We start from the raw sequence: 27,965 nt of genomic DNA on the forward strand, positions 1-27,965 counted from the left end.
GCAACAGACGTTAATTGAGTAGGTGTCTAGCGACTTCTGGCAACTGAAAGTCAAAGTTTTCAACCTATAAGAAATATTAAAATATTGAAAAATATTAGTTCTGCCTTCGAATTGCAACTGAATAAAAATGGTATACTTTTTTATTCTGCTCTAGTTTTCTTCTTTTTATGATATTCGGTACTTCTCTTTCTTTGTTTAGCCGCTGCATTACCGCTTGATTTGTTACTCTGTTCATCCACGATATCCTCAATATTTTGCGGTAAGCCCACATTACTCAAGCCTCAATCCTCTTTCACATTGTTTCAGTGAAGGTCTATGCTTCCAATCCATAGAACAAAAAGCAGCGTCATAAACGGTCCCTATGATCTTTGCTAATTATTTTTTAACTGGTAGGTAAATAACAGAAGTGTACAAAAATAAAAATCGTAGATCAGACCCTGTCCATATGAACATTGCGTATTCAACATTAACTGAATTTGGTATGTAAATATTTATGATGTCGGTAGGAATAACCGGGGAGCTGTAATAAATGGAATCCAGAAACAATTTGCAGCACAATATGGTGCGAAGAACAAATTTTCTTGGCGTGAAATTTTAAACGGATTCATGTAAATGACGCCGTGTTTGTTGTATAAATTGAAACTGCTTTGGATATCGTCAACAAAAAATTTGATACTACGGGGGGTAAAGACGCGAGTGGAGCTCGTGAAGGTCAGAAATTTTTCTTGGTACGTAATATTTGTTCTTGTGAATATTGTAATAGCTGGTATAACTTTAGTTTTTCCTTTATGTTTCCTTACGTGATATTTCTCAGCAGTGAGTATGTTTCGATCGTCTATATTTTGGAGGTGTTATGGTATGGGTGGGCATTTCTTTCAAGGGACGCACCGAATTAAGTTTCATCGAACATGGAACCATAACAACAGACAGATAAATACGATAATGTCTGGAGGCAATGTGGTCTCCTACTTCTCATTCGTTGGGGATAATTTCTTTTGTATGCAGGATAATGCACGACCATTCACTGCGCGAATCGTCGTGGACTACCTAAATACTCTCGGAATTCCCGTTTTTGGAGGGAGTCCTGACATGAATCAATTACACCATTCACGGGACATTTTAGGAAAAACTATTAAATAGAGGCAAGCATTGCCAGACACAATTCAAGAGCTGAAAATAATGTTGAATGAAGAATGGAAACATATACCAGGTATATTAAAATCCAGCACATATGTAGGGGAGGTAATATCCGATAGATAAACCTAAGAGTAGTCAACAAAATATTAAGGGTATATATATACACATCCCTGCTCTAAAAACGCGTAACACTATGGTAAGAGGGTTGGGTTGGGTGATTGGTACTCACCTCTCACCATAATGCCACGCATTTTTCGAGATGGGATATGTATTATGTATATCCCCTTAATAATTTTAATTATTTTAAGATCGACCTAATGTCGTTATGTTCATTATTTTAAATACATAAATCATTAAATTTAACGGTCTCTTGATCCATTTCTGTAGTTAGTTCCATATACTGATGTACTTAGACGTTCTCATTGATGATGATCTGATAGGATCAAAAACGTTCTTATGTAGTTTATTAATCTGTTTGAATAGTTTCAAAATTTTTAATAAACATATAATATTTCATTCTACATTCGAAGTTCTTCAATAGTAAGTTTTTACAACTATGGTATACAGCCAACTACAGCGACTTCCTTGTTAAATTTTGGTTGTTTTATATTTCTGCCGCATAGTAGAGTGGCTCATCGAGTGGATAATTATTTTGCTATTGCGGTAAACACGTCGATCAAATCCGCAAATTGCGACTACCTACACAAACCTCTTATAATTTGTCAAGTATTATGTGGGGGTTTGTTCCTCCCACATAATAGATGGCGCAACTGGAGGATTTTTTTAATTAGAATTTACTGAATAGCACGAAATTAGGAATTAATCTTATTGTCTTTTGGTGAATGGAGGCGGCTGTAGAAGGAGAATGGAAGAGGGAATCCTGACAAATATAGTTTCATATTATCATGAGTTAGTTAAGATTTTATCTCGACTTTATTACGTAATAAATTTTATCTGGGCAGCTAAGATGGGACTTCCTTATTTCATTTATTTTGCCCGGTATTAGGACTTTAGTTCACTTGATGTTATTGATTTCAGTAGAGAAAAGATTATTTGAGAAACGGTTTGAACTAACTTGTATACATTGCTAAAATAATATCTACCTAATCACTTGATCAAAATGTCCTTCGTTGTTAATTTGGCAGTATTATAAACGATGGTGGAGTGCTGACTATTACATGTCTCCATGTTTCTCTAGAAATTAATATGAATTCATCGATAATTATCTACCTTATATTGCAAGACTTGCTGGTTTTGTTTTATAAATTATACTTTTCAAGTAACCCAAGAAAAATAATCTTTAGGATTCAAATCGAATAAATTTCCCTGCAAATATTCAGTTGTGGTGTTGCTGGCAAAACGAAAAAAAGAACTACAGGAGATAGTACAGAGAATAGTAAAAGCTGCGAAGAAAATAGGGCTATACTTACACAAATTAAGCTAAAGCAAAATGTATGGTATGGACAGATGTCAGTTCATAAATAGAGAAAAAGTTAATTAGAAGTAGAAGAAGAAAAAGCATACAAATTCGAAATGGTAGAAAGATTTACGCCCCTAGGAATAATAATATCACGTAAACCTCACATTAAGGAAGAAATATAAGCTAGAATAATGAAAAGCAATAGAAATGTACATGCGCTTAATGGAATTTTGAAAAGCAAGTTTTTATCAGGAAAGGAAAAACACAGTTATTCAAAACAACTATAGAACCAATAGTAACATACTACAGTAAGACATGGCAAAAAATAAACAAAATTTACTGAGGTAGAAAATCTGGTAAAGGAAAATCCTGAGGAAGATGTAATATGGAAGAATAGTAAAGGATAATTTATGAACAAGAAGATCAAATGATGAGTTAAATGGATTATACAACCAAATAAATATAATAGGAGTGATAAAGGCACAGAGACTTAGATGGTGAGTTCCTTTGCGAACAGGTCAACCCCTATTATTATATATAAATGTGTGTGTGACGCATTGTGTATTAGTGAGACAAAAATCAAGTCAAATTTCAAAAACAGAAAAAGTTTATACAGGGTGTATCGTTAAGAATGTCCAATCTCTGAATTGTAGATTCTAGACCTCAAAATATTAAGATTTAACCCGAATCACTTCAATAAAATATGGCTCCTTACTGAGTTACAGATTAATATTTCAATCAACGGTTACAGGGTGTTTTTTTTTTAATTTAAAAAGTGTTTTTACCCACTATTTTAAAACTATTTAACGTATCTCTATCATACTTGGCAGAAAGTGTGGCTGCTACACACACTATTAAATTGTAATAAATTAACGTTCCTAGCTACTACCAGAGGCGTACAACAGGTGATAGTGAATAGTTGACCCCTCCAAAATGCTACGCCATTAAGGGAATTACTATGTTAGCGCAATTTTTCGATTCTCCAATACTTTCTATGTTAATAGTATACTCTTGATTGGTAACGCTAAAGTAATTAGTTTTCGATATATTTGAAGTTAAACATGAAACGGCACAGTCATTTTAATTAATTTATGATATGATTCATGTGATTAATATTTAAAAATTATTTGTACCCAGTACTTTAAAACCATTTGACATATCCTTATAGTACTTGGTAGAAAGTGTAGCTACTGTACACCCTACTAAATTATGTTAAATAGTCCTTTCTGACTTCAGAGCCGTACGACAGGGGAAATTGACTAGTTGACCTTTCCCAAATTCTACGACACTGACGGAATAGCTATTTTAGTGTAACTTTTAGATTTACCAATATTTTTTATATAAATAACATACTCTCCATTTGTAACGATAAAATCATTAGTCTTCGAGATATTTGAAGTTAAAAATGAAGCCACAAAATACATTAATCAAAATAACTGTGCCGTTTCATATTTAACTTCAAATATCTCTAAAACTAATGACTTTATCGTTACCAATTAAGAGTATATTATTTACATAGAAAGTATTGTCGTTGACACTACTCCCTGTCGTATACCTCTGGTAGTAGCTAGAAATGTTTATTTATCACAATTAATTAGGGTGTACAGTAGCCACACTTTATGTCAAGTATGATAAGGATACTTCAATTGTTTTAAAGTACTGGGTAAAAATAGTTTTTAAATTTTTAAATAAAACACCGTGTAACTCAGTAAGGAGCCATATTTTGATTTAAGTGATTTGGGTTAAATCTTAATATTTTGAGGTCTAAAATCTACAATTCAGAGATTGGACATTCTTAATGATACACCCTGTATAATGAAGTAAAGGTCTCACAATGTATATCTAGACCACATCCTAAGGCTGAAGATCTTCTAGGATTGTAAGTTTAAAATTCGAGACATTATAATGTACATATAAAATAAGTGAAAATAAAGAACATGTTTCTGTAGAAACGATGTTAAAAAAATAAAAAGAGAGATACATTCGAAATTTCCAGGGTAAATTTCTGGAGAATTTTCAGATTAAACTTATTCACAAAAGGGAAGATAATAGAAAAACCTTGTGTAAAAAATCTAGTGTAGTTCACAAAAAATCGAGTTTTAACAAACTATAATGATTTTAAAAAATGACACGCTTTATTTGTTTATTTGGACGAAACGTAGATTTTTGCACTCTGCTATCTATTGAAATGTAAAAAAATGAATGAACTCTGATATTTGATCATGTTTCCAAATTTAAAATATGGCGTAAAGTGATACATAACACCCAACTAAAGATTATTAAGATTATTTTGAATTTAGCATAAAGTCAAGCTTGGGGGAGTTTGACTGATGTGTTTATACTCGCTCTAAAATAATTTATTCAGTTTCATTTTGGCTTATTTGGGCCTTAAGCGATTTTCTCGGTATTTTCTATATGAGCGTGAGTTTGAGCTCTTAAAACTCGATTCATTATTGAGTGGGCCGCCAAAAAAAATACAAAACGTAATAATACAACTTTTTTCATTAACAAAAGCTACTTTTCATTTGATATACACAGGTTTGGAAGTGAAGTTAATTTAGAAAGTAATAAAACAGTCAAACAAAAATACAGGAAGGGTTTGAAATTGTTTGCTTGTATTTTTATATTTATTTTAATTTGAAGTTAAACTTTTTAGTCCAAGAACAAAGGAATGATTAAAATTGTTCTGCAATATTCTCAAATTGTTTCAAAAATATTTTTTTAATATTATAAACACCTGATGGTATTTCCAATTTTTTTAAAGTGTGTTTGAACTGTTATTGTGCCATTACATACTGTATTTAGTAGATAATTTCAGTCATCTTTGTTTCCTGATGTCTGCAAGGATAGTTTTTCACACTAACATGTTCCTGGAACCTGTATTTTTTTGTTTTTTCTGTGCTTTTAATCTAAACTAAACCTGATACAAGTGTATGCTTCTACCGCAAATGCCTACGAAGAAGGAGTGGAATTATTTTACTGTATCGAAGTTGCACTAAAAATAGAGAAAATTAGAGAAATCACGATAGGCCTAGGTGATCTAAAAATTGGAAAAAGGCAAAGTGGAAAGTATGAGGGAAAGTATGGTCTGGGAAATCGCAACGAGAAAGTCTATTACAATTTTGTCAAGAGCAGAACTTGATTATTACAAACACATTTTTATGGGTACCAAGACCAGCATTCGAATTATATCTTCAGTTTTATTGATTTTCAAAACCTCAAACCTATTTCCTGTTTCTAGTAAATATTGGGTGGAATGCATACGTAGTATCTGCTAATGCTTCAAGTATGTACTGCATTTTTGAAGTTTTTACTACACTTACAACGCATTTACTTTCCTCCGTAGCATATGCTACTATTTACCAGATACATAGAAGAATGTACTACGCTCTTGAAGTATTTGCTAGTTTCGTAGTATTTGCTTCAGTTTAGGTGAAGTTGGCGGATGGACGACTTCGGCGTAGATGTTTTTTGTTACAACATGGCAGCACTTATGAATGTGCGTCGTAGAAAAATCTACAAGCTAGGAAGAAGATATTTAATTTTTGGGGTCATTCTTTTATCAAATAAAATTTATTAATTCTCAAGAAGATTAACAAATAACAATTGTTCATTTTTATCCTCGCGTAACTCTTTTGTCGCTTCGGAATCTGAATCACTCATTTTTACTCATGTACCTACAATTCTAATAATTAGGTACGTAAAAATGTGAATTCACAAATCACAAGCACATGGAAAACTAGTTCCATCACGATTGGTGTAATGCAGACGGGTCTACCCCAAAATCCCGACAGCCAAAATCCCGACAGCCAAAATCCCGACAGCCAAAATCCCGACGGCCAAAGTCCCGACACGCCAGAATCCCGACAGGCCAAAATCCCCACAGGCCAGAATCCCGACAGGTTTGATAAGTTTCTTTTTAATATATAATTACATTTATTTTTTGTTTTTTGTTTATGGCCATCTGTTTTTTATTTTTTGTTATTAAACTAAAGTATTTACCATTTAATATATGAACTAATTCTCTAAATAAAATTTCTAACATAAGTATATGAAATAAATTATTTTTTTTGCCAATATATAGTCCAATAATGTATAATCAAATCGTGAATTCAAGTTTACTTTCATATAATAGAGATTATCTTGTCACTTACAACCTTCCATTTCAGTAAGTATAGCTTTTATATTATAAAATGAAGTGTTTAAATAATTTTTTCTTTTAAAATACATAATAATTTACATGTCGGGATTTTGGCCTGTCGGGATTCTGGCGTGTCGGTGTTTTCGCCGTCGGGATTTTGGCTGTCGGGATTTTGGCTGTCGGGATTTTGGGCGGCACCAAATGCAGACACGGCTGGCGCTACGCTTAGTAGTAGATACTTCAAGTCAGTAGTAGGTACTTCTGTTGTGCAGTATGGTCTTCTCAACAAAAGTACATATTTTTATGTAAAAGAAAATGCTACAAAGTAGATAATTTTTGCTGAAGCAATAGCATCTACTACGTTTTATGCATTCCACTCATTGTCTTTCCCTATCTTCTTCTTCCAGCTTCGACATATTTGACCTTTGGATCCTCGACTGTTTATCTATTGTTTGTGTTGAAATTTCTTGTTCTGAGCTTGGGCTTCATGAGAAAATGTTTTTTGTCGCTAGCTGGTGCTCTCATAGTTCTTACACTTCCTTATGGTGCTGAAATATCTTCCATAAATCAATATGATCTATTTGACTAAATATGTTCTGTTGTTTGATCTTCATGTTGCCTTGTGGATCCTGTTTTCTATCAAAATGGGCGTTCTTAATGACTAAATAAGTTGAAGCCTGTCGCAAAATCGATTAATTGTGATCCTTTGTCATTTGTAACGGCATATGGACTATCCTGCCACCGGTATTACGTACTTTTCTCTGCCTATTTTTGCGTTTATATCCCCTAACATTATTTTGATCTCTTGGTCAGGTTGGTAATGTTCCATAAAATACTTGATTTTATTATTATAATATATGAATAAACTTTTAACTGAAATTAATTTGTAAAAAAGGGAGAAATAACCCTAGCGCCATCTATTGAATGTGCTTTTGCTTGAATTTTTAGTATTTGCTTTATTATAATTTAGGTCAAAATCTGCAGAAATTTGATTAAAATGTTCTATTTTTAGATGGATTTTTAAATAGGTTTTTAATTATTTATATCATTCTTCTTCGTCATTTCATCCTCATTGCATATTACTGAATATGCCAAAGCCTTTTTGATTAAATTTCCAAATCTAATCCACACAATCACGCTAATAATACTAAAAAATTCATTGTACAATACATCCTATCATATTTGTATTTTCATACAGCGATATTATTCGATTTCTGTCCCCACCCTACGCAATATCGATCATCTGTATCTGATACGTTTGTCAAGCATTTATTAAATGAATTGTCCAATGATTGATTCCGACTAATAAAAGGATTTATTTTCATTGTGGAAAATGGTATTTGTGACAAGCCATTGAACATGACTTATACCGGATTGATAATTTATCAAAGGCATACTTTTTGGTCGATGTGGCACAAAAAGAAAAATAAAAAAGAAATATCGAAGGGTAGAGTGATATGAGTAAGTTACAATCAATATACAGGGTGAGGCAGATAAAGGGCCTATTAAAAATATCTCGAGAACCATTCCGAGTTTCGAGCAACCCTGTATACTAAAATTAAACATTTCGATGTATTGTTAATTTCTAATCATAACAGACTATATTATAAATCACTTGAACATAAATGAAGTTTTTGATATCAAATCAGTACAATTCTACAGGTTGTGAAGTTTGCTACAAAATTTATAAAAAACCGTAATTATGTTTTAAACTACCCTGTATAATATTACAAAACCTCATATTTTAAGAAACAAGACATCGAGTAGAATCCAAAAATATAAAAATATACAGGGTGTCCAATTTAAAAAAAAAGAATGTGTGTGTACTTTGTACACACGTAAGAAGTTATACTTCTATTATATGATTTAAACGAAATTAATTTACTTTTTATTTATATTTTATTTAAATATTAAACTAATTTATACTTACTACTTCTCAAACATTTTTATTAAAACAGTGCCAAAAATTAAAATAATAAAAGAATAAAACACACAAAAACACATTAAAAATGCCACAAATGATTTCTGAACATTAATTATCGGAAATTTTTTTAACTAAATACGTATTTTCTGAAAATAAAATTATATAATAAATATACTTACAATCATAAAATGTATAAAAAAAATAAAAAAATAAAAGTTTTTATTGGGATTCGAACCAGCTATCAGCGCGGTTGGTATATTGGGGTTCATTCGCCTTAAACGCTTCGCCACGGAGGCAATGTGTCATTATGTGCGAAGATCGACTAACTTAACGGATTAAGCTTTTGACATTTTTGAATTCAATTAAATTATTTTGATTTTGAACTGAAATGATTTAGAATTGAAAAAATACAACAAAACATAACGTAAGAAAACAATATATTAGGTGAACATTGATAGAAATTTTGATAGTAATCAAATTATGTAAATAACAGTATTACATACTATGTATTTTGGTAGGTTCAAATAGGTAGGTACCTATGATACATTTACAATTATTACGTACCTGTTGCTTTTAAAAACTATTTAAATGTCACTACAATTATAAACGTTTTTGTTTCTGTCCTCACAACAATAAAACTAATATATTATACATTTGTTTACCTTCATATTGAACAATTATTTATTATTGACAGATCATTTCAACACCCAGAGCCCGTATAACGACTAATACCATACTGTCGGAGTGCGCATGCGCGCAGATCAATATAAATTCACCCTCAATCGCGCCTAAAGAGGTATAACTTCAAAAACGAAGTTACAATCAACTTCCGGTATAACCGGAAGTAGCAAAGAGACCAAAATATTTTCATTAAATAGTTCATACCTCAATACCCCTGTATTCCAATTTTTATGATTCTCTTACCTTTCGTTCTCGAGATATTTCTCATAGGCCCTTTTTCTGCCTCACCCTATATAATTCAGTTTATATTTCCTTTCGATTTAGAGGCGATGCACAATCTCCAGACAGCTGTTTCTGTCTTACGACGTCCTCAGTGGAGCTGCGTGCACACCTCTGCATCAAAACGAAAACAAACTGCCTCTAAGTGGAATTTCAAAAATAGTTTAAATTTTACCTTTAGGACGCTGTAGCGACATCTCTTAAAGAAAAGCGAAAAGTTCCAGATACAAAACTTTATTAAAATAATTATTTAAACCTGAAAACTTTTCTTGTCGGAACTTCTTTCTGGTACATCCTTAATCTCTGACTTTTACAATTTATAAGACAAGAGACGACGAATAAAGAAAGCGAAAAGGACTCTGCAATATGCAGTCACATTCCTCTTTCATTTGTCTAGAGTCTAGAAAAAACGGTCGGAAAGACTTTAGATCTGAGTAATAATTTTGATCTGAGTATCTGACTAAAGACTATCTTTACTCAGATTTGAGTAGGTACTAGGAACTTTCTTTCTGACCGTTTTTTCGAGACGAATTTTTTTTATATAATTATGTTTATTTACAATCTACATCTAGTTCAGAGAAATAAGAAAAAAACATCCTGTTGGTGACACAACCCCCTCCAGGCCGAAACCAAATTTTTTGAGTAGTATGGACTATTAATAACCTATATGTTTCCTGCAGCCGATTTTGATGATATACATAGTTATAAACAAATGAAGATCAAATAATGGTAAATTTTCGCTTTTTTCGTCTATTACCAAAAAGTTAAGTATTTTAAACAAATTTGAGAGTGAGAAACTCATAAATTTTTTAAAATACTTCAATATGGCGTTCGCTGAAAATGTATATCCTTCTTGGTTGCTTAGAAAATTACAAAATAATTCATAAATTTTGAGTTTTTATAAATATTCATAACTTATGTAAAAATTAACTTAGAACGTTCTTATTACACGTAATGCTGATACTTTAGGCTTCAGGAAACATAAAGGTTATTAATATAGATGTCAATACTACTCAAAAAATTTGGTTTCGGCCTGGAGGGGGATGTGTCACGAAAAAAATCTTATTTCTCTGGACTAATCATTAAAAGAGTATTAATTAAATTTGTTCCATGTTTTCTAGACGAATGAAAGCGGAATGTGACAATCAATAAATAAGAGCATATATTGTAGAGCACTTTAGCTTTCTTTATTCGTCGTCTCTTGTCTTATAAATTGTAAAAATCAGAGATAAGAAAGAAGTTTTAACAAGAAAAGTTTTCAGATTTAGATAATTATTTATTATTATTTTAATAAATTTTTTATCTGGGACTTTTCGCTTTTCAATAAATAATTATTAACTATTCTAATTGGGAAATAAGCCACAATTTAACTTTAAAAAATAATGTTTTAACGTTTCTACCCCCACTTCGGACGTCGTTGTAAAAATACAAAATATTAATAAATTAAACAAAAATGTTGTTGCTTAGTAAAAAAAAAATCTAATAATTTAATTTAATCTGACTCGTTTATATCGGCAATTCAGACATATCGCACCTTCACTCAAAGAGTGTCATAAACGTTTAAGTTTGTCCTACAACATTTTCGGGTTTAATTCAAAAACTTTTAAAATTAGAATAAAACAATTTTAATTGGTTACAATGGTTTTTGAAGCTCTATAATATAGCGTATTATAGATGTTAAGGTACCAAAGGTATTATAAGGATAATAACGCTTGATGTCAATGGTGTATATACCGAGGGACTTTGGCCCGAGGGATATACGTTGACCTAAAGCGTTATTATCTATAATACCCGTGGTGCCTTCAACGTTTAATGTCCGACTAAATTATTTTGTATATGCAAAAAAATGAATTTTGAGTTAATTAATTTTTTAAATAAGTACATTTATCAGCAATAGTCGTAACCTAAGTGTGGTAACCATAGTTTTACTTAGGTTGTTATTTGTCAACTTGGCAGTATTTAACCAGTTATTTAAATTTAATACCCTTTATTTATTTTACCTGTTCTAGGGTAAAGCGTTATTTTGAAAAATTAATGGGCATTATATCATACTTAACAACTGACTTCGAAATCATGTCATTATTTGTCAAATAATATACCAGTCGGACATTAAGTACCTGTATCAAAAATATTTAAAAAAATTTCTTTTTTTGAAGTTATACTTCTTTATGTGCGATATGACGGTGAATTTTTATATGTTAAAACCTACGATCCGGGCGCATGCGCATTATAACTTTGTTCTGATTGGATGTTCAAATGACATGTCAAAAATTATTCAATATGGCGGCTGTGGCACAGCTGTGGTTTCATAGAGAAATAAAAAGAATGTTGTTTTTATTTCTCTATGTGTGGTTTGATTATTTATGGTTGTTGCGTTTTGAAATTTGTGGGAAAAGAAACAACAAACAAAAGTTAGTTAATAGTTCTACTGCCTTTTAAAATAGTTTTCATATAAATATATTTTTGGACTTTTGGACAAGGAAAACTCATTCTAATTTGTTAAGTAGTTTTTATTATAATCATATTGTAATTATATATTTGGATTAGGTTGGAATAAATTTATTTTCTCAAGAATGGGGATTTTAGAGATAAATCCGAAATTAGGTCCAATTTTTATTTTTAAATTATGAGTTAATTAATTTTTTAAATAAGTACATTTATCAGCAATAGTCGTAACGTAAGTGTGGTAACCATAGTTTTACTTAGGTTGTTATTTGTCAACTTGGCAGTATTTAACCAGTTATTTAAATTTAATACCCTTTATTTATTTTTCATGTTCTAGGGCTATATTTTGAAAAATTAATGGGCATTATATCATACTTAACAACTGACTTCGAAATCATGTCATTATTTGTCAAATAATATACCAGTCGGACATTAAGTACCTGTATTAAAAATATTTAAAAAAATTTGTTTTTTTGAAGTTATACTCCTTTACGCGCGATATGAGGGTGAATTTTTATAGGTTAAAACCTACGATTTGGGCGCATGCGCATTATAACTTTATTCTGATTGGATGTTCAAATGACATGTCAAAAATTATTCAATATGGCGGCTGTGGCACAGCTGTGGTTTCATAGAGAAATAAAAAGAATTTTGTTTTTATTTCTCTATGTGTGGTTTGATTATTTATGGTTGTTGCGTTTTGAAATTTGTGGGAAAAGAAACAACAAACGAAAGTTAGTTACTAGTGCTACTGCCTTTTTAAATAGTTTTCATATATATTTTTGGACTTTTGGACAAGGAAAACTCATTCTAATTTGGTAAGTAGTTTTTATTATAATCATATTGTAATTATACATTTGGATTAGGTTGGAATACATTTATTTTCTCAAGAATGGGGATTTTAGAGAGAAATCCGAAATTAGGTCCGATTTTTATTTTTAAATTATGATTTTTTGGCGTAGATTTATTTATCTAGTAGGTATGTAATGCTTTGATTTACATACTTAATTTGATTACCAACAAAAGTTCTACCAATCTTCATCTAATATATTGTTTTCTTACTGCTTTGTCATATTTTAATATTTTGTTCCACAAAAATTAAACTACATAATTTGATTAGGTAAATTCAGAACAACTGTCAAACAGTAAAACGTTCAGTTGTCCTATTTTTCCACATGACAAATAATGTGTAATTGTATGAGTGAGTCTAGGCTTCGATTACGAATCAAAGCGTCCCCAAATTCGCGGGTTCGAATCCTGATGCAAGTTTTTATTTTTTTTATGCATTTTATGATTGTAAGTATATTTGTTATATGTATAATTTTTTTCAGAAAATGCGTATTTAAAATTTGTGCCAACAATTATTATCGTTCAGAAATCATTTTTTCTTTGTGGCATTTTTCAATGTGTGCGTTTTATTCTTTTATTTTTTAAAATTTTTGGTATTGTTTTAATAAACGTTTTTGGAGAGTAGTAAGTATTAAATTTCGTTTAATATTTAAATGAAATATAAATCAACTGTTTAAAGTACATTATATCAATTTCGTTAAAATCACATAATATGTACATATTATTACGTAATAGAAGTATAACTTCTTACGTGCGTACAAAGTACACACACATTCTTTTTTTTTTGAGTTGTGACACTATACAGATAAAATAACGAAAAATTTACAAAATATTATTTATCAAAAGTGACACTTGCAATACAGAATATAATATCATTATTATTATCTGGTTAACAGCCTTATATTTTAATAATGTAACTTAAATTACAAGTAATAACATTAAACACAAAATACTGCAAAAAGAAAGATAAATAAGTGATAAATGTGTCACTTTTCTTGAGCACATACGCAGATTGTTTTGAATAAAGTAATCACATATACTGTGTTACGCGACAAACGACGCTTTATATACACATCTTAGATGGACAAATACTTTGCACAAGTCGATATGTGACATTGTTTGTGTTCGGTACGTCGTTGATTTTGGATAATCGTATAATGACACTAGTGTCATCTAACGATAAATGCTTGACTCATAGACGTGACACTTTGTGAGATAGGAGTTTATAATTTCATTAAACTGTTGGTGCAATAAAACCGATTTTAAATTTTTTTGAATTAAGGCACTCTTTGAGAGGAAGTGCGATATATGTATTTATAAATTTTAAAGTAGAAGCCTTTAAAATGATATTGCCAATATTTATGACTTGCGTTCATGGGATGAGTTTATTGAAAAATAGTTCATTAGATTACATGAAATTAACTTTAACTCAAGAATATCCATCAGATGCGATAAGTTTTTTGTATATTTTGTAGTTTATTAATATTTTGTATTTTGACAACGACGTCCGAAGTGGAAGTCGAAAGGTTAATAAAATTATTTTTTTCAAGTTAAATTGTGGCTTATTTCCCAATTAGAATAGTTAATTACAGAAATGCCACAAAGAAATAGGTTCAGAAATATAATTATTATTTCTAATACCAGTGATGTAAATTATTTACAAATATTTTGACCAATTCTAACTAAAATATTAGGAAAATATTTGGAAATAGTAGGAAACATTTGAAAAATCTGGAAAACGGACCACCACATCAGAAAAACGGACGATAAATGAATAGGCATGGGGAATCTATCATATGCATTTCACACACATAGAGTTGTGTGGAGAAATGCAATTAGGGAAGCCGACCCCGCATAGGGATAAGGCAAAGAGAATGATGATGATGATGTAAATGTATCTATGCTAAAATCACAACAAAGATGTACTAGAAATAAACAAACCAAGACAGGTTGAATGTTACAAGGAGCAGTCCCGAATCATGATTTACAATGTATAAACTTTGTAAATCATGATTTGCGAATTACAATTTATATACAGGGTGATTAATTAGTGGGGTAAAGCTCAGTAGATCCGCTATAGTAATAGAGAGCAATAAAAGTTCATAACAAAAATTTTAGCCACCTTTGAGCTTCACATTACAAAATTATTTAGAATGTTACAGGGTGTTCGATAACAGAGTGGCAGACCAAACTTATGTTTTTTTAAAAGGAACACCCTATATTTTATTTTAAATTCAAAATCCTGTTAACTTCTCCATTACAAAAATATAAAGGTATGTTACGTTATACAGGGTATTTACAAAGTTATAACCAATTTTATATGAAAATCGTAACAAGTTCAACTCCCTGTATAATTAAAAATTAGCAAAACAGCACTGGATTATTAATGCCGTAGTTTTTTACGTATTGTCAAAATTTTCAAGAATGATTGATATTGCTAATTTTCTTTATATCAAATACATGGTGAGTCAAAATTCAAGTACATTATTTTCTCAGTAATTTTAACTGGAACACACTGTATTTTATATCATTATTGAAAAGTAAAATTACCGTACTTTAATTATTATATAACTATGTCTAAATTTATTAGTTTTCGAGATATTTTCATTTTTCAATGGACCAGTAGCGTGGCCACCCAAATCACCAGAATTTAATAAACTGGACTGATTTTTTTGGGGTTACGTTAATAATAAAGTTTATAAAATACTTCCAACAACAAGGGATGAAATGAAAAATAGAATATAAAGTGTATTTCGATGTGTTAATTTACAAATGCTTCGTAGAGTAAGTTGCTCATTCAATGATCGTTTTTAGGCGTGCATAAATGTGTTAGAAGGTAATTTTGAACACCTTATGTAATTAAATAGTAAAAATATTTTATTAAAAGTAGCTTCTAATTTTTTCAAACGTGTTTTTTTTGCAAAATGTATTACTGATAAATTATTTTTCGTTCTTTATTTGTTACATTGTTACATTTAGATACAAAAGTAGTGTTTAATTGTCTTCACAAAATGTTGTATTTTGTGTTTGTGTGATTTTTTGTAAAATTTATTACTATTTTTTTTCTTTATTTGTTACATTTACATAAAAAAAGTATTTTTTATTTGTTTCAAAAATGTTGCATATTGTGGTTGTGTTTTTTTTTTGTAAAATGTATTACTATAAATTATCTTTATTTCTTTATTAATTTGCTACATTGTTACATTGATTACCGGATTGATAATAATCAGTAATAATCAATTGTCAATTCAGTCATGGCTTACTTAAAATTTAGATAAATTTAGGCACCTAAAATAAATTTGCTCTGAAAAATTAAAATATCTCGAAAACTAATAAATTTGGGCATAGGGAATGTTACATAAAAATTAAAGTACGGTAATGTTACTTTTCAATAATGATATATAAAATAAAGGGTGTTCCATTTAAAATTACTGAGAAAGTAATGTACTTGCGTTTTAACTCACTTTGTATTTGATATACAGAAAATTAGCAATGTCAACAATTCTTGAAAACTTTTGTCAATAAATAAAAAAATTTGGCATTAATAAACCATTGCTGTTGTGCTTATTTTTATTTATACAGGGAGTTGAACTTGTTACGATTTTCATATAAAATTGGTTATAACTTTGTAAATACCCTGTCTAACATAACAAACTTTTATATTTTTGTGATAGAGAAGTTAATAGGGTATTCCATTTAAAAAACATAAGTTTGGTCTGCCACTGTGTTATCGAACAACCTGTAACATTCTAAATAATTTTAAAATTTGAAGCTCAAAGTTGGCTAAAATTTTTGTTATTAACTTTTATTGCTATCTATTACTATAGCGAATATATTGAGTTTTACCCCACTAATCAATCACCCTGCATATTGTAAATCATGATTTATGAGTGCTCCTTGTAACATTTAACGTGTCTTGGTTTGTTTATTTCTAGTACATCTTTATTGTGATTTTTTATTGGTAAACATCAAACGAATTTTGATTAATAATACTCAATTTGTGAGTAAAACAAAGGTAAATGAAACACAGTTTAAGATTTAATGGTCTCTGAAACAAAATTAAATCTGAAACCGTGGTTAATTTAATTAATCTCTATTCGTTGCATTTTTTTGCCCGATGCTTCTACGGAATTGCTATAAAAAGATAAAAACAAACTTAAGCCATTACATTCCAAGAGTGATACAATAATAAAAAACACTTATGTAATAGGACATCTCAATATTGACATATTTGAGTCTCATCAAATTAGAAAATGACATTTTCGTTCCACGTTTTGCACATTTATTTGATTGCGTTTCAGATGACGTCAGTCTCAAGGATGCTATCCCTTTAATTAAAAAAGCTCGACAATAATTAGAAGTTTGAAAGGCGTTTTCCTCTATAAACACGGGAAAATCTCGCTGGTAACGAATATCCCGAGAGGGTGGTAATGTGATTTTAAAGGGGAGATACCGGCCTGCCGCGGCCACGGCCTGTCCAGGAATCTCACGGTCGATCGTCAAGTGTGTGACACTTCACGGTCGGGTCGGGGTGCATTTTTAATACGAGTTTTCTTTATTTACGGAGACAGTTTTGATCAATAATGTATTATTTATAAATATATTTTGAAGTTATACTTGGGAAAATTGTTGAGTGAATTTATATAAAAATAACAGTAGGAAGTACGAGCATGCCGACAGTATGAAGTTAGTCGCTAAATCTTTCAAGTTACTTATGTATCAATAGTCTAGGCGCCAGAGGGGTCACCGTGTCCTTTTCAATTCTGATGGACAAACTCAACGGTTTCTTATGGATTTTTGGCTGCTGATTACGAACTTCGAGGGTGGATTTCAATCCAAGTGGTCAAAAAATTGTTATAAACAATTTAATTGTTTATAAATTGTTTATAAGGCTCTGGCTCATAAACTAAAAGAGATAAGAAAGAATGTTCCAAATAAAATTTGTTCGTTAATAAAAGACGAAAAAGAAAACTTTTACTAAACTTAAATCCAACAGTTAGAACTCAAGATATTGTAAAATTAGTGCACAATGCAAATTGCAAAATAAGTATTTTTCGAAGCTTTATCGATCGTAACTAAGCTTCTACGCATGCAAATAAGCCCTAGAGGTCTCATTTTAAAGCATAATTAATACGCTTCCAAACAAAGTTTGTTAAATTACTTTATCTTCATTTGTTTTAAAGTTATACCCGTTTGAAGTTATAATTTTCGTTAAAATATTGTACATTAATTTGTTTATAAGGGTTTCAAGTACATTTGAGCTGTAAACATTTATACTTTAATTAACAATAATGATAGAAAAACTCAAAAGGAACATTTTGAGCTTTTTAAAATGTTCGTAAGTTTATTTTTGGTCAAGATATCGATATTTTAATGGCGCGCTATGAAGCCCATCGGCTCACAGTCAAGTATGTAAGTATTTTTCGACGCTTTATCGATGGTAACTCGGCTTCTACGCATGCAAATGAGCCAATATGTGATATCCAATAAAAATGAATCGAGTTCTTTTACAGCATCATCATTGCATATAAGACGAGCATTTATGTTGTGCAGGCATACACACAATTAACGTGCCTTGATGATGTTGCAAAAGAAAAAGAACTAGATCCACTTTATATGGATATCATATAGATAAATTAGACTCTGAAGCCCCAGAAAGTTTTAGTTTTACTGCCTACAAGAACAGACTTAGTACCACCATGAAACTGTAAAAATTGCTCTAAGAACTTATTATGCAGATGTAAAAAAGCTGAGATTCTCTGAATACCTCGATGCAGATGCATGAAAGATAATGTTTGTAAAAATAGTATTAATTAATAATATCAACTTACTTTTTAGTTTTATTTCTGAAATATTAGTTTTTAATGTTTTTTTTTCTCATTTAGTACAAAAAATAGAAGACAAAGTAAATAGAATGAAAGGTGATACGAGGTACAGTATGATAATTTAATTATATTAATATTGTGATAAAATTTTATTAGGATCTTCAAAAATGAAAAATGAAGATAACGTATATATACATAGAAATTATAATTTGCATCGAGAAGTTAGCGCGTGAACTAATCTCGCACCTCAGAGCGCACTATTAAAATATCGATATCTTGACCAAAAATAAATATACGAACATTTTCTTAAGCTCAAAATGTTCCTTTTGAGCTCTTCTATCTTTATTATTAATTAAATTATAAATCTTTATAGCTCAAATTTGCAGGAAACCCTTATAAACAAATTAATGTACAATTTTTTAAAGAAAATTTTAAATTTAAAAGGATATAACTTTAAAACAAATGAAAACAAAGTAATTTAACAAACTTTGTTTGGAAGCATATTCATTAAACTTTAAAACGAGACCTTCTAAGGCTCCTTTGCATGAGTAGAAGCCGAGTTACGATCGATAAAGCTTCAAAAAATACTTATTTTGCAATTTGCAATTTTCATTGTGCACTAATTTTACAATATCTTGAGTTCTAATTGGTGGATTTAAGTTTCGTGAAAGTTTTTTTTTCCTCGTTTTTTAATAACGAACAAATTTCATTTGAAACATTTTTTTTATCTCCTTTAGTTTATGAGCCAGAGCCATCCCTTTCAGCACGGTAACAAAAAATGTTCAACAAATATTTCGAAACTTTGTACTCTATGTTCTTATGTGTAAAGTAATACAGGAAAAATAATAAAATAATTCTTTATACAGGGTGTCTAGAAATAACATACCCACACAATTGTGTAGGCTGGGTTTCATTTTAAGCAAATGGTATAAAAATCTAATACATTACAACACATTATTATTTTGTATGGAATTTCAAAAAACAGTTCTGGTCTTTGGTGAGACATAGATAAACATTGCACTTAAGACATCGAGCACGGGTTCTGCTTTTACAACCCGATCTTTTGCAAAATCTGGCTGTAGTTAAGGCTGACTAAGGTCTTCAGTAGTTTGTGGTTGATCTAATACGGGAGCTGCACTTATACCGGAAGGACCAGTAACCTCAGTGTCATTTTGAAAAGGCGGGTTTTTATTTGGAATTAGGGAATTCTCACGAGTATCTTCTTCTTGGTCAGAATCCGAGAAATCACTGTCTCCGAGGCTTTTGGGAAGGCTATTTAGCTCCTTACACCACGTCAGATCAGAATCTGAGTCATCACTAAGGTCTTCTAGTTCTGAATCATAATTTATAATGTTCATTAATGCCTCGACATCTTCTGGTTTGTTAAAGTCAAAATCTTCAAAAAAAGAGAAATTCAATAACGATCACCCAACCCACACAATCGTGTTAGTAGTAATGTAATTAGATATTCTAAGGTTATTAATATTCATTTTTTAAAATATGCATGTATAGGTGTTTTCTACAGACATGTGTTAGTAGTCTACATGCATTTACATTTTATTATTGACATTTTTTAATAACAAAAACCTACTTACATTTCTTACGGAACTGACGACCCGCCATTTTTGCAAGACAAGCTGTGACTGTCGAAACAAAATAAACTTAACAATCGCGTCGGGTAGCGCAAAGCACAATACTGAACCTACACGACCATCGTCATTCGTAATGAACGCTAGATTTTACGATTAAGCAGTTTTATATCGTTTCAAAACAAACCCACACAATCGTGTGGCTACGTGCTGAAAGGGATAAACAATGTATAAACAATTAAATTGTTTCTAATAATTTTTTGACCACTCGGATCGAATTCCACCCTCGAAATTCGTAATCAGCAGCCAAAAATCCATAAGAAACCGTTGAGTCTGTCCATCAGAATTGAAAAGGACACGGTGACCTCTATTTGGCGCCTAGACTACAATGCAAATAAAGCGTGAAAAAATATATTGGTAATTTAGTAAATATATATATTTATTATAATTTTTGTGTCTTCGTTGCGAATAGGATAATTAGTACCTGTTAAAGTATGATGAAAAGAAAATTAAAAATTTGTGTAAAAAAATCTGTCGTTTTTTAGATTTTCTACGATTCATCAAGGAAAAAGTAGTAATTACGGGGAGGCTACAATTCATAAAAAATGACGACATTATTTTTATTGTTTGGTATTATTTTAAATATTAAAATTAGTTTAATATTCAAATAAAAATGCAATTAAAGTGTATAAAATATATTTATTTCGTTGAAATCATAATAATAGAAGTATAACCAGAGAACAACGAACGTAGAACTTCTTACGTGCGCACAAAGTACACATACTCTTTTATTTTTTCCTTGGATATATTCCTCGTTGTTGGTAACCAAATAGCACAAAAGCTATTATATTTTGATTTTCTACTCTCATACCTTAATATGTATATAAATTACAATTTCAATATCTGTATTATAGCAAATCGCGATTGCAGTTTGCCGAACGACGCGAAGCGGAGTTCGGCAAGCAGTCGAGTGCGGAAAAGAAACTTTCCGCAAGAGTTAAAAACAATATTGTTTCTACGAGCGTTTAAGAAATAACCAAATCTTAATCAATTAATTTAATTAAAAAATAACGCTAATAAGTTATAATAATCCCGAATTAAAGTAAATTGGGTGCCTAAATACCTGTTAGGCAGTCATGAATGGTGTATATCAATACAGGTTTTAATATTTTAAAGTCATAGCAACGATGTCAAACAAAGCAATTATTGTCAAAAAGCACGTCACACACTTTAAAATTTCCACGCTTCTTTACTTATGAATCTTAAAATAATTCAGTGATTTAGATGGCATCAAGTGACGAAGAACTACCCCCATCTATTATTGACGTTGTCAATACTCAGTACGGAAAAGTAATGCGGAAAAGTAAAACTTTCCAAACTAAAACGCGTGCGGAAAAGTAGACTTTTTTGCACTCTCGTAGAAAAAAAAAACAAAATCAGCACAATAAAACAAGTTCGATACTCTGTAATCGCTCTTAGTTATTAAAGCGTTAAGTATATTTTGTTAAGCCTTGATTGTGTACCATCTAAGTAAACCGTTTAGACAATACGGTATTTATAATATTATTTGTTATGATTGAATGGGCACTGAGTTTTGACTCCGTTTCGTGGAAATATTGGACGTTCTCCAAAGGTCACACTAGAAATAAATTTAAATAGAGATGCAGGAAAATTACCTCATTTTTAGGCGTTTGAATAAATATTTGCGACAAAATAATGCACCCGCATCCGTTGGAAGGTATTTTTGGGATATTTGTACTATATCTAATTCATTCAGAAAATTCTTAAATTAGAAAATTATTTATCAATATTTTGTCGATTAAGAGCGTAGGTACAAATATTTTACGGCTATCCCTACTTTTCTTTCTGTACACGGCAAATTATGAGTAGTAAAATTCTCACTGGTATGGAGATGTAAACATTACTTCTTGACAATGACATTGTCACCATTAACTCGGAGATAGTTTTGAATGTTCTTGGATAACCGTTACCTACTTGTATAATCGCTTAAATTATTAATTCAGTTAATTAATATGATTATTTCATTCATAGGAGATTCTCACCAATAGAAAGCTACAGAAATGCAAATTAAGGTGATAATTTTTGATAATATCCCGTCGTCAAGTATATTACGTCTGGTGCCCTTCGTTGCTACGAAAAAATACATTCAGTGACATTAATGACAATTAATGTTTTAAAAGTTATAAAAGTGATGACTCCCAACCCTAAAATATTTTATATCAACTGTGTGTTTAACAGTATTAATTTGTACTTACATAAATAAATTACAATAAAATTTTGGTTTTGAACAGTTTTATTCATGAAATAATCGCAACAAATTGCACTCGATCTCTAAAATTAATAAAGAATTTTAGAGCTCTTGTGCAATTACTACTGATAATTTTTTCACTATGTATGTATTCAGTGATTATAATAATTTATATACTATACAATAAAAACTAATACTAAATCGGGAAAAGAGGAAAAGTGATAAAGTTATTTTTTAATAATATATTGTTACTATGGAACGCTTAGATAAATTTTGAACATCTTTAAAAACAAAGTACTTGGAGCACAGAGTATATCCTGTTGCATTCTCTGCTATGATCTTCCATAAATAATAAACAATAAATAACTAATTTTACGTCTAAATTAATTATTTATTTATTTTATTTATCAACGGGCAATCACCCAATTAAAATACAGTTTAAACATTAATCACAGGAGATTTATAACCTAAACTAAAGTAAATTTAAAAATTTTTATCATACCAACTAGGAACATTAAATAAATAAAAAAGCATTAACAAAAAATCTACAAAACACAAGGACATCAAGTTATCACATACAGTTTTTAAGCTGAGCTTTAAATTCATTTGGAAAACTATAACAATCTAAATCCTCCGAATATTGGTTAGCAAACCTATGTGTTCTGGACATGAATGAGTTGTGTCCGTAGTTAGTGCGATGGGGTCTAATGTAAAAAGGTTGATTTAGCCTCGTTTGTCTACTAAGAACATGGAGCCTAATTTTCTCCAATAGTTGAGGACCAAAATTATTGGAGTGTAGTATATTATAAAACATTGTTAGATCCTTATGCATGCATCGGATTTGGAGAGAGGTTATGCTGAGAGACTTTTCTATATTAGAATAGTTAATTTCATCAACCCTCTGGTTTTGCTTAAATGCAACAAATCTTAAGAACTTGTGCTGAACTCTCTCAATAGCTAGAATATGGGTGTTATAGTGTGGAGACCAAACACATGAAGAGTAATCTAGGTGAGGTCTCACAAGTGAACAATACAATACTTTTATGGATGGGATATTTATCAAATACACTCTCAATATTATTTAATAAACAACTCAAAATATTCCTGAAATCGTGTCGAATATTTAAAATTGTCACTGTCTTGCCAACCCATTCTGTTAGACTGAGTGTGTTGTATGACAAAGATAGCTAATGTTCGATTGGGAAAATATCACCACGGACATGGTGTTTATTTTTTTTTTCGAATCCTGAAAAAACTAATAAATATTTTAGAAAAAATTAAACGCAGAATGAAAAATTACTCCACATTGTTGTTCTGAAGGTATTTCCTTGTGGCATTTTTATAATCAACTATTTTCAATGGAAATAAGCCACAATTTTACCAAAAAAATTATTTTATAACCGTTTCGAGTGTCCAAGTCGGGTGCCGTTGTCAAAATACAAAATAATACTGTATTATTTTGTATTTTGACAATGTATACATTTATATGTGTCATTTTTGTGCACAAACTTTACCCAACATACGGCTTTAAAGTATTATTATGCATAAAACGACAATTTCGAATTTCTTTGGTTGAATTGCTTGAAATTATAGATAATTTTGTGGACGTAAAGGGTTAGAACGAGGGGTCGGCAAGGTATAATTTACAGGAAAATGCTTGACTCGTGGGTAAACGTGAGGGCAAAAGACCATATAAAGCAATTACTGTGTACTAAAACTTTGTTGTACACCTATTAGTTTTAATAGGCCACTACAACGTATGGAATAGCTTGTATCTCGTAATTTGCAAAATTACAGAGGCTGTTGTCAAAACAATATTATAAGTAAATAGGGCAGTAACTGAAAGTTTCTGTGTCCCTAAGTCGGCAAACCACATACTAACTCCAATCCTATTTAACATATTATTTAGGATATATGCGGAAGGCCACTGATGAGTGTAAATGGTGGTCACTATAGACTGAAAAAAAACATTAAGTCACGATATGCAGATGACGCAACAGCATAGTATTGGTCCATAAATATAAATACTTAGGGCATGAAATCTAAAGTGCCAAGAACAATCAAACTGCAGAATTACAAAGAAACCTTAGCATGGGCCGCAAATGGAGTTTTACCAAGAGTTTATCTTCAAGAGCAACTTGCCAAATTATTTGGAAAAGAAGACGTTCGACCAATGTGTGCTTCCAGTCATGACTTACGGAGCCGAAACATTACTGTTAACTCAGGCCACAGCAACAAACTTAGAGTGGCCCAAAGAAAAACGGAATGGTCACTACTTGGAATGACTCACAGAGACAGGTTCAGATACGAGGAAATCAGAAGGCGAGGCGTCACAGATGTTATAGAGCGAGTAACATGGCTGCAGTGGCATTGGGCCGGCCATGTAGCCAGAATAAAGGATGGGAGGTGGACCCAAAACATTACAGTGTGGAGATCAAGAGAAGACAGAAGAAGTAGAGGCAGACCACCTGCACGATGGACTTCTTCTTCTTGTAGTACCGTCTCCTATCGGAGGTTGGCCACCATCACAGCAATCTTAACTTTGTTGGCTGCAGCTCTGAACAACTGTATTGAACTGCACCCATACCACTCCCTTAAATTTCGCAACCAGGAAATCCTCCTACGTCGCACATTTCTTTTTCCCGAGATTTTTCCTTGGATTATTAGTCTTAGCAGAGAGTACTTTTCTCCTCTCATAATGTGGCCTAGATACTCCTAGATATTTCTTCCCCATCTTCAGCAAGACATCTTGATCTGTCCACACTATGGACACACGACGTCAAAAGGATTGCAAAATGAAAGAAAATAGGGAAGGTATATGTTCAACTGTGGATGCAGAAGCCTGGATAATGAGGATGATGTGATGATGATGATGATGATAATGAGATGACACAACTATTTTGTCCAAATCAGCAATGGATTTATAGCAACTACCGGAGAGAATAGAACGTATCTCTATTAAGGCAAATCTCAAAATAAACAGAGAAAAGGTAATGAGGTAAACAGGTACAGGATCATGGTAATAGATGGAGCCAACAACAACCAAAAAGAATCTAACACAAATAATTATCAACAATTTTTTAAGCCACCTAATGTTCCCTATAACTAATACAGGAGCTTACAGTGACCAAAAATAGGACACTATTTAGGTACTAACAAAAAATGCAATGGCTAAGCTGACTAAACATGAGAAGTCATAAAATCAGTGTCTTTTTCTTAACGTGCCCTATCAAGTCCCCTTGACGTTGGCGATTAACATGGCGAAACTGTCTCTGTCTCAAGCTATTCTAAATAGGTGTTCTGCTTTCTTTATTCCTGTCCACTCCCGGATATTCTTCAACCAAGAGGCCTGCTTTCTACCAATTCCTCTGCGTCCTTCGATTTTACCCATCATAATAAGTTGAAGAATATTATACCGGTCTCCCCTTACTACGTGACCAAAATAGGCCATCTTTCTATATTTGATATTATCAAGCAGCTCGCGGGTAGCATTTGCTCTCTTAAGGACTACCACATTTGTCAGCATAGCCGTCCATGGTATTTTCAGTATACGTCAGTGCAGCCACATTTCAAAGGCCTCCAAACGGTTAATGGTGGATATTTTTAATGTCCATGCTTCGACACCATACAAGAGGACTGACCAAATGTAGCATTTAATCATGCGCTTTCGAAGTTGAAGTCGCAAGATATCATTACAGAAGAATGACCTCATTTTTAAAAATGTCGTGCGGGCTATCTCCATTCTACATTTTATCTCTTTATCTGGATCTAGTTGTTCAGTAATATGGCAACCAAGATATTTAAAACTGGGCACTCTTTGAATTATATGACCATCAACATATAACCGTGAATCTTGATGGGCCAAACGGCTAAATACCATGTATTTTGTTTTTGAACAGTTTATATTTAGGCCAAACTCTCTTCCCACTGTGTCAATGGCATTTAAAAGGTGTTGTAATCCATTTATATCATCACTTAAAATAACTGTATCGTCTGCATATCTGATTGTATTTATCAGAATTCCATTAAAATCAGTGTAGGCACTAAAATTAGACTGATCAGATGGTTAGTCCTTCCAATTTTCCCTTATGCATCAGAATGTTGGACAATCAAAGGCATCGCATCAACAAGTCTATACCTTATCAATGAATTAGAGTGGACCTTGAATTCATGAAAATGAAACATACTTTTGCATGACATCAACATGAGAATACTTGTTACACGATTTCTTGAGAAAAAATAATGCTAAAATTGTATATCTGAACAACTCATCTGCAAAAAGATTACTTCCTCGTAACAAAGGCACTTCACTTGGATCCAATTTGAATAATAACCCTGTTCGAGATTTAAAGCTTTGAAAATCTAAGAATCAATTGATTGGATCAAGGTTATGGTATCAAATGGGATCAGTGCAAGAAAATGCAAAATTTAAGGTTTTTAATTGCGAAAAAAGATCGAAATTTCAAAAAGTTTATTTCGCAATAACTATTGTAAAATAAGTGTACAGCTTCCAAATTTTAGTCAAATGAGGATTCTTTGGTGCTTAATATGTGACAAAAATGTCAAAGCGATTCATTCAATATTTTAAATTTTATTCAAATTGTTTATCCCAGATAGCTTTTTTTTGCAATAACATAAGTCAGAAAAAAATAACGTTAGAACCATTCTACAGGTGTCAAATAAAAGAGCATGAGCTAAACTTTCAAATTGGTTTAAAAAAAGTGAATTAAAAATGCATTTATTAGTAATAAATAATTATGCAAAAGTATGTTCAATTTTTCCTTATAAACTTTTTTTTATTTTTTTATATAATAAATGATATATATTTATTACAATTTTTCGTCAATTATCATATACATAACATTACTTGATAGTTGTGCACGTAAAAACGGGAAAATAGATTTTTTTGGAAAAAGTTATTCAAAAAGTTTATAAGGAAAAATTGACGATACTTTTGCAGATATATATCTATATCATGAGCTATATTTGAAAATATAGCTCATGCTCTTTCATTTAACACCTGTGGAATGCTCTCTGGGAAAAACAATTTGAATAAAATTTAAACAATTCAATGAATCGCTTTGAAATTTTTGTCACATATTTAGCACCAAAGAACCCTCATTTGACAAAAACTTGAAAGCTGTACACTTATTTTTACAATAGTTATTGCAAAATTATTTTTTTTGAAATTTCAAATTTTTTCGCAATTATATTAACAAAGAATGGGTGTATTAAACTTTGTAATACGCCATTTTAAAGCTTTTTTCACTCTCTCGGAGATGTCTGTATAGTCGGTTCGCTAAACTCAGGCACAACTGGCTAGTGATTTTAGTTGGTATTCCTTTTGTTGTTGGCCAATTTTGCCAAAATTGGCAAAATTACTAACTATTTAGTAATTATTTTTTT

The 27,965-nt window shown here is 31.1% G+C and overlaps 2 protein-coding genes across 3 annotated transcripts in view; both read right to left on the bottom strand.

The window, feature by feature from the left end:
- Positions 1 to 27,965, bottom strand: part of LOC126884758 (1-phosphatidylinositol 4,5-bisphosphate phosphodiesterase epsilon-1-like) — an 890,827-nt gene that overhangs the window by 852,679 nt on the left and 10,183 nt on the right. The gene's annotated exons all lie outside the window — the stretch shown is intronic.
- On the bottom strand, positions 19,617 to 20,411 carry LOC126884760 (uncharacterized). Its single transcript, XM_050650978.1, has 2 exons — positions 20,297 to 20,411; positions 19,617 to 20,097 (listed from the first exon to the last, which is right to left on the bottom strand). The coding sequence occupies exons 1-2, from the start codon at positions 20,322 to 20,324 to the stop codon at positions 19,784 to 19,786; spliced, it is 342 nt and encodes a 113-aa protein (XP_050506935.1). The 5' UTR covers positions 20,325 to 20,411; the 3' UTR covers positions 19,617 to 19,783.

The sequence above is a fragment of the Diabrotica virgifera genome, chromosome 5 (assembly GCF_917563875.1).
Source record: "Diabrotica virgifera virgifera chromosome 5, PGI_DIABVI_V3a".
Classification (NCBI taxonomy): domain Eukaryota; kingdom Metazoa; phylum Arthropoda; class Insecta; order Coleoptera; family Chrysomelidae; genus Diabrotica; species Diabrotica virgifera.

Excerpts from the sequence above, each read along its gene's own strand:
- LOC126884760 (XM_050650978.1), bottom strand. The coding sequence starts at position 20,324 with ATGGCGGGTCGTCAGTTCCGTAAGAAAT. Across the intron at positions 20,098-20,296 it reads TCGTCAGTTCCGTAAGAAAT|ATTTTGACTTTAACAAACCA; the intron begins GTAAGTAGGTTT and ends CTTTTTTTGAAG.